General features: G+C 37.8%; 3 protein-coding genes across 22 annotated transcripts in view; all 3 read left to right on the top strand.

Moving 5' to 3' along the window:
- The window catches only part of LOC124952775 (myc box-dependent-interacting protein 1), a 36636-nt gene extending 34525 nt beyond the window's left edge, over window positions 1–2111 (top strand). For all 6 annotated transcript variants that reach the window (XM_047503135.1, XM_047503134.1, XM_047503138.1 and 3 more), the window contains one exon: window positions 1–2111. This exon is cut by the window's left edge and continues 1393 nt beyond it. The gene's annotated coding sequence lies outside the window, so the exon portion shown is untranslated.
- A 605-nt stretch (window positions 2112–2716) lies between these two features.
- On the top strand, window positions 2717–7506 carry LOC124952749. Of its 3 annotated transcripts, XM_047503063.1 has the most exons (5): window positions 2717–3145; window positions 3297–3584; window positions 3651–3934; window positions 4084–4208; window positions 4288–7506. In XM_047503063.1, exons 1-5 carry the CDS (start codon window positions 2930–2932, stop codon window positions 4374–4376), a joined length of 1002 nt encoding a protein of 333 aa, XP_047359019.1. In that variant the 5' UTR covers window positions 2717–2929; the 3' UTR covers window positions 4377–7506. The 3 variants fall into 3 exon arrangements, with proteins under 3 accessions (XP_047359019.1, XP_047359018.1, XP_047359020.1); XM_047503062.1 differs by having other exon boundaries at window positions 3297–3934; XM_047503064.1 differs by having other exon boundaries at window positions 3008–3159; window positions 3297–3934.
- A 3877-nt stretch (window positions 7507–11383) lies between these two features.
- LOC124952748 (guanine nucleotide-binding protein G(q) subunit alpha) overlaps window positions 11384–12500 on the top strand; it is a 23041-nt gene continuing 21924 nt past the window's right edge. For all 13 annotated transcript variants that reach the window (XM_047503053.1, XM_047503050.1, XM_047503055.1 and 10 more), the window contains exon 1: window positions 11384–11521. In XM_047503053.1, the coding sequence (XP_047359009.1) occupies window positions 11404–11521 (118 nt within the window). In that variant the 5' untranslated portion in view covers window positions 11384–11403. The remainder of the gene's footprint in view (window positions 11522–12500) is intronic.

Raw genomic sequence — 12500 nt, 5'->3', positions numbered from 1 at the left:
CTATTATTACCGATCCTGTATTAATTTGTATAGTCAAAGTAGGATGATGGATACCAATGGTCCAATATCACCAATTTTATAGCTTTGATTAATACTCGTTATATAGATCTGTTAGAACAATCATGTATCCTCATATACGAACACACATATTTGTGTAATAAAACAGTGCTATAATAATATATATACATATATATTTATATATGTGTGTGTATATATATATATATACAATACAATATAATGTTATAAGATTATTGGTATCGGCTTCCATTTGAGAGTGTGTGTTTTTATTATATGATATTATTCAGAAAGATTATTTGTAAAATATTTAATAGGAAAGTTGGATTGTTTATTTTATAAAAGAATGATGAATTTGCTGTTCAAGGATTGATTCATTGTCATTACTAATAATAAATATTAAGATGATTTAAGAGTATTATTGGGCAAAGTAATAATAATAATAATAATAACAATAATAATAATAATAATAATAATAATAATAATAATAATAATAATATAATAATAATGATAATAATAATAATGATAATGATAATAATAATAATAATAATAATAATAATAATAATAATAAAAGTCTCTTCACAGGTTTTCGTTATCAAAGATTCGTCGTCTCTAATCGGTGTATATCATTATTATACATATATATATATATATATATATATATATATATATATATATATATATACATAAGTTAAGAGTGCAATAACTTTTTTGTATAAGCCAAATTATTGTAAGCGTTTCGAATCGTGGACCAAGAGAAAACAAAAACAAAACAAAAAATTGTGAACTTTAATTCTTCAATGCCAAAAGAGCTCTGGTTTAAGACTGTGAAGAAGAACATGAGAGAAGAAAAAAATATTTGATAATTATTTGTTATAGGTATAAGTATTTATACTCCACTTTTTTTTTTTTTTTTTTTTTTTTTTTTTTTTTATTAAGTTCCTGACTTATATTTTATTTTTTAAATTACATTCCAGAAAAATTTGCCGTACTCATATATATATATATATATATATATACTTACAGAAAAACATACATGAAATATATTATTTCAGAATTCAAATGAACTTAATCAATTTCAATTAGTTGGACTTCCAAATTACACATAAATCATCGTTCAGAATTGTCATTAGATTCAATAGTCGAAATATAATTAAAAGTGGAGTATAAAGTTGTGCCTTGATTTTCTAAGTTTAACGAGTACCATGTACTATATTGTCTTTTATCGAATGTATTCAATGATAACGAAATAATATAAATGTATTTTGTTGAGTTGAAAAAAGGAAAAGGAAAAGAAAAAAAGGGAAAAAAAAACGATATTTATATAATGATAGCACTGAGAGAGAGAGAGAGAGAGAGAGAGAGAGAGAGAGAGTGTGTGTGTGTGTGTATGTGTATGTGTGTGTACGTTTAAGTTTGGAAATCAACATGTTATACTGCCATGGGGTACAAAATTAATCTTTAAAATCGTACGATTAATTTTAATTAGATGTGTGTCAAAACTTTCTCTTATAATATAATGCCCTTTATACTGCGTACAATTTTTATCTGACCGAACGATTTGCATTTAATATTTGAAGGGGGAAAAAAAAAAAAAGAAAAAAAGAAAAAGAACAAACAAAAAACGAGAGTGAGAGAGAGAGAGAGATTGAGATTGAGATTGAGATTGAGATTGAGAGAGAGAGAGAGAGAGAGAGAGAGAAGAAAAAAAATTATTAAAAAAACGAGAGAAAAATAAGAAAAATGATTTTTAAGAGGTTTGAATATCATCATCCCTCTTTCCAAGTAATATTTCCAATAATACTTAATAATCATACACGTTCTTTGGATACAGTCGGGTTATAATTTTATTATACATAATTAGAGAACGGCAATATATAATACACGAAGAAAATATATTTAAAAAAAATATATATATACATAAAAAAAAAAGAAAAAAAAAAAAAAGAAAAAAAAACATTTTAAAGAAAAAAAAAAAAGAAATAACACCAAAGCATTCTATACTTGAGCTTAATAGAAGAAGAATGTTATCGAACAGTGTAGCAGTGTATTATCAACATTTTTAGGTTATAATAAACAAAATATATATATATATATATACATATATATATATATGCAATATAATATTGACATTCTCGAAATTTACACTTATATTTTTTTTTCTCTCTATAGTCTTTGTTTTTTTTTTTTTTTTTAACTCTCGCCACGATTTAATTTCTCTAATATACATAAAGATACGAAGCCCTTTTATGTTTATTATTAGAATTTTTTTTCTTTTTTTTTTTCTTCTTTTTTTTTCCTTTTTTGAGATATTACTGTAGCATAGAACAATCGAATATCGTATTAAACATATGTCATTTTTTATCCATCGTTAATACGTCATTCTATTAGAATTGATCAACATAACCTTAAAAAAAAAATCATTACAAATGTATACAATTGCATCAGTCTCTTTTTAATTTGATCTATTCAATATACAAAGTCGATCTTAAATAAATAATTATTGCTTTGTATACAGTCAACCTGTAGAAAAATAATTTAAACATCTAATTATTTTTGTTTCTTCCTCTTTGTTTTTTTTTCCTCTTTCATTTCATGATGATACAATGTAATATAAATTTATTGTAATATTTAAAAAAGATCGTAATATTTGTTATCAACGTATCGACGAAAAATTTACATCGATTAGAAGAAAAATACGTATATAAGTATTTAAGAAAAAAAAAAAAAAAAAAAAGAAAAAATGATCACTGTCGTGGATTTAGTAAGTAAAAAAAAAAACAAAAAAAAAGAAGTTGGCGGGAAATTCGAAATATGAAAATGTGCTAATGATCATCGAAATCGCGTTTACGTGTTTTAGGAAAAAGATTAAATATTTAATCCTTTTCTGAGAATAAAATGAAATATTGTAAAAATGTCTCGAAAGTATCAACAAAAACGTTGGAGCGAGCCTTTATTGAGCAGACATCATTTTTCATATTTACCAGCGACCTCGGAGGAAGACGACATAGATTTTATTCAACACCGTGTAACTTCTGGGGAGGATTATTCAATGGACTGTTGTTTGTGTCAGGATCATTATAATAAGAAAAAAAAATCGACCAAGTATTTGATCAACGACGATATCAAGGCAATAATTTGAATGCACGTATTCTTTTGAAAATGACAGCGAATGAGAGTTTAGAGAGAAAGAGAGAGAGAGAGAGAGAGAGAAAGAGATGATAGGATATATAATGAAATTTTGTAGATAAATATGTATACTTTACGTGTTACCCAAACAGAGATCGAGTAAACTACGTTCACAAAGAACAAGAGAAAACATGGAATTAAGGTTGATTGGAAGTCAGGTTGAGGAAGCCTTAGGCGATGACAGGCAAGCAGTTTTGATACAACAGTTGGATCTTGTCAGCAATGCACTTGAGGCGTTGATCCATTTCGTACAATCCTTACAAGTAACCAATCTAGCTGTTCAAAGGACCATAGACATTGGACATTTGTTAATTAATAATCGTTCATCATTGACCGATAATTCAACGAGTTTAAAATTTTTAACAGGACATATACAACAGGTAGAAAATTTAACAGCGAATGATTTATATATTAATATTTATTATTATAACGATTGGATTTATCAGATAGAGAATAAAAAGAAATTTCGTTCGTCATTCTTACAAGATTTAAAGGAACACTGTTTGAAGAGTATGACCATGTCGAAACAATTACGTATTTTATTGGAGGAACATAAATCAAGAAAAGAAGATTTTTCGATTGCTGCGAAAAATTTTCAAAATTTTCTTAATAAATCTAAATTGTCAACGTCGCAATTAGAAAAATTACGTCGACAGTACGATATTATCTTGGAGGATTATCAAGAGAGTAAACAAATTTTGGACGTAAGATTACCGAAAGTCGTGAACGCGTACGTTAAAGAAAAATAATATTATCGTTTTCGTTTCTATTAATTTTGAGGTTAACAATCTATTTAAATCTCATAAAATCCATTGAAAAAAAGTGAACGTACTTCTTAAACTAAAACGTTGTTGTATTGTTGTGTTGTTGTTGTTGCAGAAGATTGGTAACATTGCACGAAGGTTTTGGAAGGATAATTGAATTTTTTAAAGATTTCGATTATTACAAAGAAATTTCGGAAATATTTAAACAATTAAGAGAGAATTTGTACATCGAGGATTTCGGTAATTAATGAAAACTAAAAAAGAAGTAATAATAATTAATTTTTTAATCCTAATCTTAATTTTCTATTTCTCGGTATAGTAAAAGAACACAGCATTGCCGTTGAAATACCGGGAAACGTGGAAACGTGTCAATTGTGTCAAACGACAAATCGAGTCGATAAGAAATAATAATAAGAATAATAATAACTATCGCGAATAAAAGTGTTTTCATCATTGAAAAATGTATGTTGGTAGATTAGATATACAACGAATTATAGACGATTTGTGGGAAATCTTATAAGTTTAATCCTCTTAGAAGACCGTGTCAAGGTTTGTCCGTGCCACTGATCATCTTGTAAACTTAAAGGATCTCGTGATCCATCGGTGCAGAAAAAAAAAAAGAAAAAAGAAAAAAAAGAGAAAAAAGAGAAAAATAATGACAAGGTATAATCGGCTTTCGAACGAGAAAATAAAATCGATTTGTATTACAACGAGATTAGTAGTAATATTTGTCAAAAGCTAGTAAAAATAAAATAATGAATAAAAGTTCTATTTTACGTAAGAAAAAAAGAAAAAAAAAAAGAGAGAGAGAAAATAAAAATATACAGTAAACAAACAAATCGTTTAAGTCACTTGACAAACATGCATCGTCGTATTCTTTTCAATCAAATGGCGGCCAGCCAGTGATGATGGCAACATGGCGGCGTGCGCGCGCATAACAAGATGGAGCGACCAATAGAAATGCAGATATAAATAGCGAATCGTTTTCCACGCGTTTGGAATGATTCGAATCATCGATGAACTTGGAGAAATGATTGGAATAGTTCGTAAAAAAGGAAAAGAAAAAAGAAAGCAAAAAGGTAGACATAAAACAAAAAGAATGAAAGACAATAAAACAAATATAGGAAAAAATTAGTTGAACGGTTTGACAAATGAAAGATATAAATATCGTTTTTGAAATAGATTAAAATATTAGGGGAGGAAGGGTTTGGAAAATAATCAATTATTTTTGATTTAAAAAACAAAAAAGCTTTATTACTTCATAAAAGTTTTTAAGTATCAATTCAAAATATAATTTCATTCTTCACTCAGGATAGTTTCCCCTTTAATGAACCATTTTTCAAGTTCATTTTTTAAAAACATGTACGGATTTCGATTGGAAAAAAAAACCTGTTGAGGTAGCTTTACATTACTTAGGTTAAATTTTGAAATTTTTTTTTGCTACGAATGTTACGCTCCAGAGCCTTAAAAGAGTTAATGATCGGTAATTGCTAAATCAAGACAATAATATGACTAAGAACTTTCCAGTTTAACTCGAAAATTCGATCGATTAAAACTGATCGTAATTCATTAAGTTTATCTTTCGATCTATCCAATTATTGGCAATAAACATTAGCCGTGATAGTTTCACACAGTTTGAATGGCTCATAATGAATTAATGAATAAACGATTCATTTCTCGTTACAACACAATTTGAGAAACGGTTCATATCTATACTTTATCAACAAATAATTGCGAATTGTTTACCTCTGCTCGTTGTTGCTCGGCAGACAATTAATACACCGTTCAAATATCCGTTCTGTTTGTTTTGCCAATGAGTTTTAAACGTTCTCGCACCGTTGACCAAGAAAAATCGAGCTTTTTCTTGGATAATTCTATCAATCGTTAACCTTCTAATCACTTTCTCGACTTTAAAATGTCATCATCAAGATACGATACACTTCCGGATCTTCTATGCATTCTGCGAAATCCTGTCGGCAGATATAAATTTATGTAATCACCGTTCGACATTTGTTTATCGTTAAGGTTCAATGATCATTGATTTGATGGAATGCTTTGGTATTCATACCTTGATCGAAAAAAAGTAGCATACCAATGACCCTGACACGTGACTTCATGGAAAACAGGGCTTCAACATTTCGGTGTTTAACTTGACTTTAATATTAACTAGACTTTAACATTACAGTTATGTCATGAAAAAAAAAGAAAATAAATTAAAAGAGAACAAATTCCAAAAGGATATTCTTCCACAAAAAGCTACCAGGATAGAAAAGTTTTTTCAAAATTCAAATATAAAAAATATAGGATTTCTTTCCGGTCGTACGTAGGAAGGAAGGAATGAACGAATGAAAAAGAAGAAAGTTAATGGTGCATAGATACATCGACAGAGGGCAGGTCCGTTGCTTCGCGGGCGAATCGTACGCGCGTTATAAAGACAGAGAGAGAAAGAGAGAGAGAGAGAGAGAGAGAGAAAGTAGAGTAGAGTAGAGTAGAGTAATGGAAGGGCGGAGAAGTGGGGAGAGAGCACTGTGAAGCGAGCGAGTGAGCGAATGAGCGTGGATAGAGTGAGCGAGGGAGGGAGGGATAGAGAGAGATAGAATATAACCTATATCCGTAGTGTGTCTCGGCCGGTGCGTCGTCGTCGTCGTCGTCGTCGTCGTCGTCGTTATTATTATTGCCGTCGTTATCGTCGTCGTCGTTGTCGTCGTCGTCGTCGTCGTCGTCGTCGTCGTCGTCGTCATCGTCGGCGTCGTTATATTCTCCGTGCCACCTCCCTCGACGGGTGGCGGCCGGTTTAGAGATCGCTGCTGTCCTTAACGTCGGATTTTAATCTCGTTAAAGACAGTGGGTTTAATGTGTGGACACACGTGTTCTATTACAGTGATATATGGCCGGGCGGGGGGAACATTTCTTCCCTCTCTCTCTTTCTCTCTCGTTTTCTTCGACGATTAGAGTAAGACGATAATAATGTAAAAGAGAGTAAGAGAGAGAGAGAGAGAGAGAGAGAAAGAGAGAGAGAGAGAGAGAGCGACGGCCTAACTCGGGCGCACGTTCGCGACACTTCGTACGTTCGTTCGTCTGTCTGTCTGTCTGTCTGTCTGTCTGTTTGTCTGTCAGTTTGTACATACTTATGTACGTTCGTTACGCTACGTAGTCGTCGTAGTGTCGTCGTCGTCGTCGTCGTAGTCGTCGTAGTAGTCGCCGTTGTTGTTGGGCTTCTCGGCAATCTGGTTTGGTTTAACAGGATTCCACGTAGATAAAGAGAGAAAGAGAGAGCAAGAGAGAGAGAGAGAGAAAGAGAGAGAGAGAGAGAGAGAGAGAAGTTGGTAGTAGGAGGGTCGATAAAAGTCCGTGTACCGAACGGGCGCGCCGCGAATCGTTCGAGTTCGCTCACCGCGCTCGAACCTCTCTCTACGTGTGTGGCCGACGTTTTCTACTCTTCCTTATTCAACCCTCGGTATATTGTGTCGCCTTTTGCTTCAAGCGACACAAAAAGAGAAAGAGAGAGAAAGATACAAGAGAGAGAGAGAGAGAGAGAAAAATATAAGAGAAAAAGAGAGAGAGATAGAGATAGAGATAGAGATAGAAAGATAAATAGATAGATAGAACGAGAAGTGGCAGGATAGTAGTAGCTGTTCCTCTCCGGTGCCCAGTCAGTCGTCTGTTCTGTTCTGTTCCGTTCCGTTCCATTCCATTCCATTCCATTCCGTTCTGTTCTCTCCGGCGTTCCGGCGTTCGTGGTAAGCGCGCGCGCGCGCGCGCCCCCGCGTGTGCGTTAAAGAGACACCATTATTTTCTTTCCCCCCACCCCTTTGGCGACGCCGCCGTCGTAACTGCCGCCGCAGCAGCAGCAGCAGCAGCCGCCGTCGCCGCCACCGCCGCTGCCACCACCGCTGTTCGTATAATACTCTCTCTCTACGTCGGGTTTTCTTCTCGTCGACGTCGTACGTCGTCGTCGTCGTCGTCGTCGTCGTCGTCGTCGTTAAACGTCGTCGTCGTCGTCGTTAAACGTCGTCGTCGTCGTCGTCATCGTCGTCGTATAATCGTCGACGACGTTGTAGGTCGTCGGTCGTCAGTCGTCGGTCGTCGGTCGTTGGTCGTTGGTCGTTGGTGTGGTGATCATATAGCCGTGTATACGTGTTGTGTTTGCGCTCTCTCTCTCTCTCTCTCTCTCTCTCTCTCTCTCTCTCTCTAAATTACTCTCTCGCGAGTCTTGCGAGTCCCACGAGCGAGCAAACGAACGAGCGAAACGAACGAGTAAGAGAGATAGAGGTAGAAATATAGTGGATAGTAAAGAAGAAGGGGAAACGAGAGAGAGAGAGAGTGTGTGTGTGTGTGTATGAGAGAGAGAGAGAGAGAGAGAGAAAGAGACAGCGCCGGTGAGTTACCACACCCAACCGAGCGAGCCGTAGAAAATCCCTCGCGCGATTGGTACGCTCTTCGAGCGAAGGAGCGTAGAGAGACATACAGAGAGAGAGAGAGAGAGAGAGGGAGAGAGAGAGAGAGTGAGTGAGTGAGTGAGTGAGTGAGTGAGAAAGAACGAATGTTGAACGAGAGAGAGGGAGAAAGAGAGAGAGTGAGAGAGTGTTGCCGGCGATATCTCTCCTCTTCGCCGTCAACTTCGCCGTCAACTTCGACGTCGTCGTCGTCGTCGCTAACTTCGACGTCGTCGTCGTCGCAAACTTCGACGTCGTCGTCGTCGTCGTCGTCGTCAACCTCGACGTCGTCATCGTCGTTGTCATTATAGTGTAGTAGCAGTAGTAGTAGTAATAGCAGTAGTAGAAGAAGAAAAAGGGGAAGGAAAAATAATACAGAACACACACACCCACACATCATAAATACATATATACACACGTACATATACACATACATTAAGATAAGAAACGAGCAAGGAGGTTACTATACTACTCGTGTCATTTCGTGTGTTTAATAATCATCATCATCATCATTTTCGTCGTCGTCGTAGTCGACGTCTTCGTCGTCTTCATCTTCGTGGATCATCGTCGTGCTGCCCGAGGACGCTGAGTTGGTCTCTCTCTCTCTCTCTCTCTCTCTATTTTTCTCTCTCTCTTTCTCTCTCTCTCTCTCTCTCTCTCTCTCTTTCTCTCGCGTGCGTGAATGCGTGCGAGCGAGCGAGCGAGCGAGCGAGCGAACGAGCGAGCGGACGAACGAGTACGAACGAGCACGAGTGCGAGCGAGAACGAACGAACGAACGAACGTACGAACGAACGAACGAACGAACGAACGAACGAACGATTCTCTCTCGGCTTGTTTCACTTCTCTTTTATTTTTCTTATTTCTGCGAGGAGAGTATATTAGAAAAGAAATAAAAGTGATAAATAAGAGGAGGAGGAAGAAGAGGAAGTAGGAGGAGAAGAAGAAGAAGGAGGAGGAGGAAAAGAAGAAGAAGGTGAAGAAGAATTGAGAAGGTAGTGACGATAGAAAGAAGAAGAAGAGAAGGAGTAGGAATAGTAGTAGTAGGAGGAGGTGGAGGAGGAGGAGGAGGAGGGGGAAGAAGAAGAAGAGGAGGAGGAGGAAGAAGAAGAAGAAGAAGAAGAAGGGAGTTGAGTGCGTGAATGCGTTGATGCGTCGCTGCCGTCGTCGTCGTCGTCGTCGTCGTCGGGAGGAGCAACGATCGTCGCCGTCGCCGTCGTCGACGTTGCCGTCGACGTTGCCGTTGTCGTCGTTGCCATTGCCATTGCCGTTACCGACGTACTTGTCGTTAGCGTCGTCGGTCTCGTCGGTTTTCGATCTCTACGCTGAGAGATAAATAGATAGATAGATAGTTAGATAGATAGATAGATAGATAAAATAGATAAATATATAAGATAGTAGTGGTGTGACCGTAAACGGGAGAGCGTCCTCCTCGTTAGTGTTTCCCACTGAACGAGGAGAGGGAGTAAGAAGAAGAGAAAGAGAGTTAAAAGAAGAAGAAGAGGAAGCAAAAGCGGTGCTGAAGTGCTGCCGCGGTGTCCGTGCTTGTGGTGGTGGTGGTGGTGGCGGTGGTGGCGGTGGTGGACGTGGTGCGACGAGTGTTGTTGTTGGTGCCGGTGGTGCAAGAAGAAGAGGAAGAAGAGGAAGAAAAAGAAAAGGAAGAAGAAGAAAACGAAAGAAAAAGAGACCAAGAGAAACATAATAATAATAATAATAATAATAATAATAATAATAATAACAGTAATAATAATAATAATAATAACAATAACAATAACAGTAGTAAAAGTAAAGAAAGGGTGCTGCCGGAAGTGGTTGTTTATTCGGAGGATAACCTCGTGGTGCAAAGAAGAAGAGAAGGAAGGAGAAGAAAAAGGATAATAATAATAATAAAAAGAAGAAGGAGGAGAAGAAGAAGAAGAAGCAGCAGCAGCAGCAACAGTAGTAGCAGCAGTGACAGTAATAGCAGCAGTAGTAGTAGTAGTAGTAGTAGTAGTAGTAGTAATAGAAGAAGAAGAAGAAGAGGAAGAAGAAGAACAGTAGGAACAAGAAGAATAACAGCGACAGAAAGAGAAATAGATAGAAGAGCAACGATAGTTGGAAGATTTTTATTAGCCGGTAGCATCGATAATAATCGTAACAGTAATAGTGACATCGTCGACTTCGCCAAAGTCAAAGCAACGTCCTTGTCATCGTCATTATCATCATCATCGTCATCATTATCGTCGTTGTCGTCGTCGTCGACGTCGTCGCCGTCGTTGTTCTTTGAAAAGAAGAGAAGGAGAAAGATAGCCGAGACCACGAGGACGGCGACGAGACGTCGTCCCTCCTCCTCCACCACCTCCTCCTCCTCCTCCTCTTCCATCACCTTCTCCACTTCCTCCATCTCCTCCTCCTCTTTCACCGCCACTATTACCTCTTCCTCCTCCTCCTCCTCCTCCTCTTATTTCACGTACACCGCCCTGCCAAGATAATATCAACCCGGACGATAGACGACCGGGTCCTTTTCTTTAACTCTTTCTCGTTATACTCCTCATCGTCGTTGTCCTTATCGTCCTCCTTGTCGTCGTAGTCGTTGTCGTCGCGACGACAGTCGGCGTTCGGCCGGCGTTTCTTGCCGCTTTACGAATATTAGTTCCTTCCTTCCTTCCTTCCTTCCTTCCTTCCTTTCTTTCTCTCTCTCTCTCTCTTTCCCCGCCCTTCCCCTGCACCACTCCGACCATCAACTCACACCCCCTCATTCGTTCTCCATCTCTCTCTATCTCTCTCTTTCTCTCTCTTTCTCCCTCTCTTTTCCTTTCGTTCTCCTATAACTCCTGTTATACACTCAGCTTCTCTCCCTATCTATACTTACCTACCTACCTAACTCCCAACCAACTCACCTATCTATCCAACCACCCACCAACCCACCTTTTTTCCTTTCTTCCTTCCTTCCTTCCTTCCCTCCCTCGTCCCCTCTCTCCTTTTCTTCCTCCTTTAACGGAGGATCCCGCTGCCCTGAGCCATGGCGTGCTGCCTGTCGGAAGAGGCGAAAGAGCAAAAGCGTATCAACCAGGAGATCGAGAGGCAACTACGTAGGGATAAACGAGATGCAAGGAGAGAACTTAAGCTTTTATTACTCGGTAAGTTATATTTTTTATTCTCTTTTTTTCTTCTTCTTTGTTTCGTCCGCGAATCTACTCACGATAGATAACTCTCGTGGAATTTCGAATATCCCGTACCTAACCCTCCCTCTTCTTCTTCTTCTTCTTCTTCTTCTTCCGTTTATCGTCGGCGCGTGCGACGAGAGAACCGATGGAAAGGCGTCGTCACTTCGACGACTTCGACCGAACCTACCGTTCCCTCCCCTCTCTTCTCCTCCTTCACCACCCAGCTCTCTCTCTCTCTTTCTCTCTCTCTCTCTCTCTCTCTCTGTCTGTCTTCTCCCTATCTCTCTCTTTATCTATCTATCTACGTCTGTTTGACTCTTTCGTAGTTCCGAGTATACCGAGAGCTTTTTTAAGTCGTTTTCTTTCTTCCCTTTTTTCTTCTTTTTTTCCTTCTTTCTTTTCTTTCTCACTCTCTCTCTCTCTCTCTCTCACTCTCTCTCTCTCTTCGGAACCCGTGGCCGCGCAACGACGCTCGCGCCACGGCTCGACGAATTCTTGGAACACCTATCTCTATCTCTATCTATCTATCTTTATATATATATACATATATATATATATATATATATATATTATCTATATTACTCTCTTTAACTACTACGTTCTCTTTCTTCTCCTCTCTCTCTTTTTATTTCTATTTCTCTATTTTTCTATTTCTCGTTAAGCGACACACGAGCAACCACATCCTCCGCGACTTTCGAAAGATCGTTTCGTTTCATTCATACGTACCGTAAAGTGCGACGATCGACGAAGTGGCCCTCCCTCCTCCTCCCTTCTCTTATCCACCCTTTCTCCCCCTTCTGTCTCTCTCTCTCTCACACTCACTCGCTAGCTCGTTCGCGCTCGCTCTTCTTCGTGTCGTACTTACCCCCTCTCCCCACCCCGCGCCACACCGTTCCCCTCTCTTCTCCTCTCTCCTCCACTTCACTTTACTCCACTCCTCTTCTCTTCTCCT

The sequence above is a fragment of the Vespa velutina genome, chromosome 11 (genome assembly GCF_912470025.1).
Source record: "Vespa velutina chromosome 11, iVesVel2.1, whole genome shotgun sequence".
NCBI classification, from domain to species: domain Eukaryota; kingdom Metazoa; phylum Arthropoda; class Insecta; order Hymenoptera; family Vespidae; genus Vespa; species Vespa velutina.
Note: the sequence above shows the minus strand (reverse complement) of the source record. Positions and strands in the feature narration are given on the sequence as shown.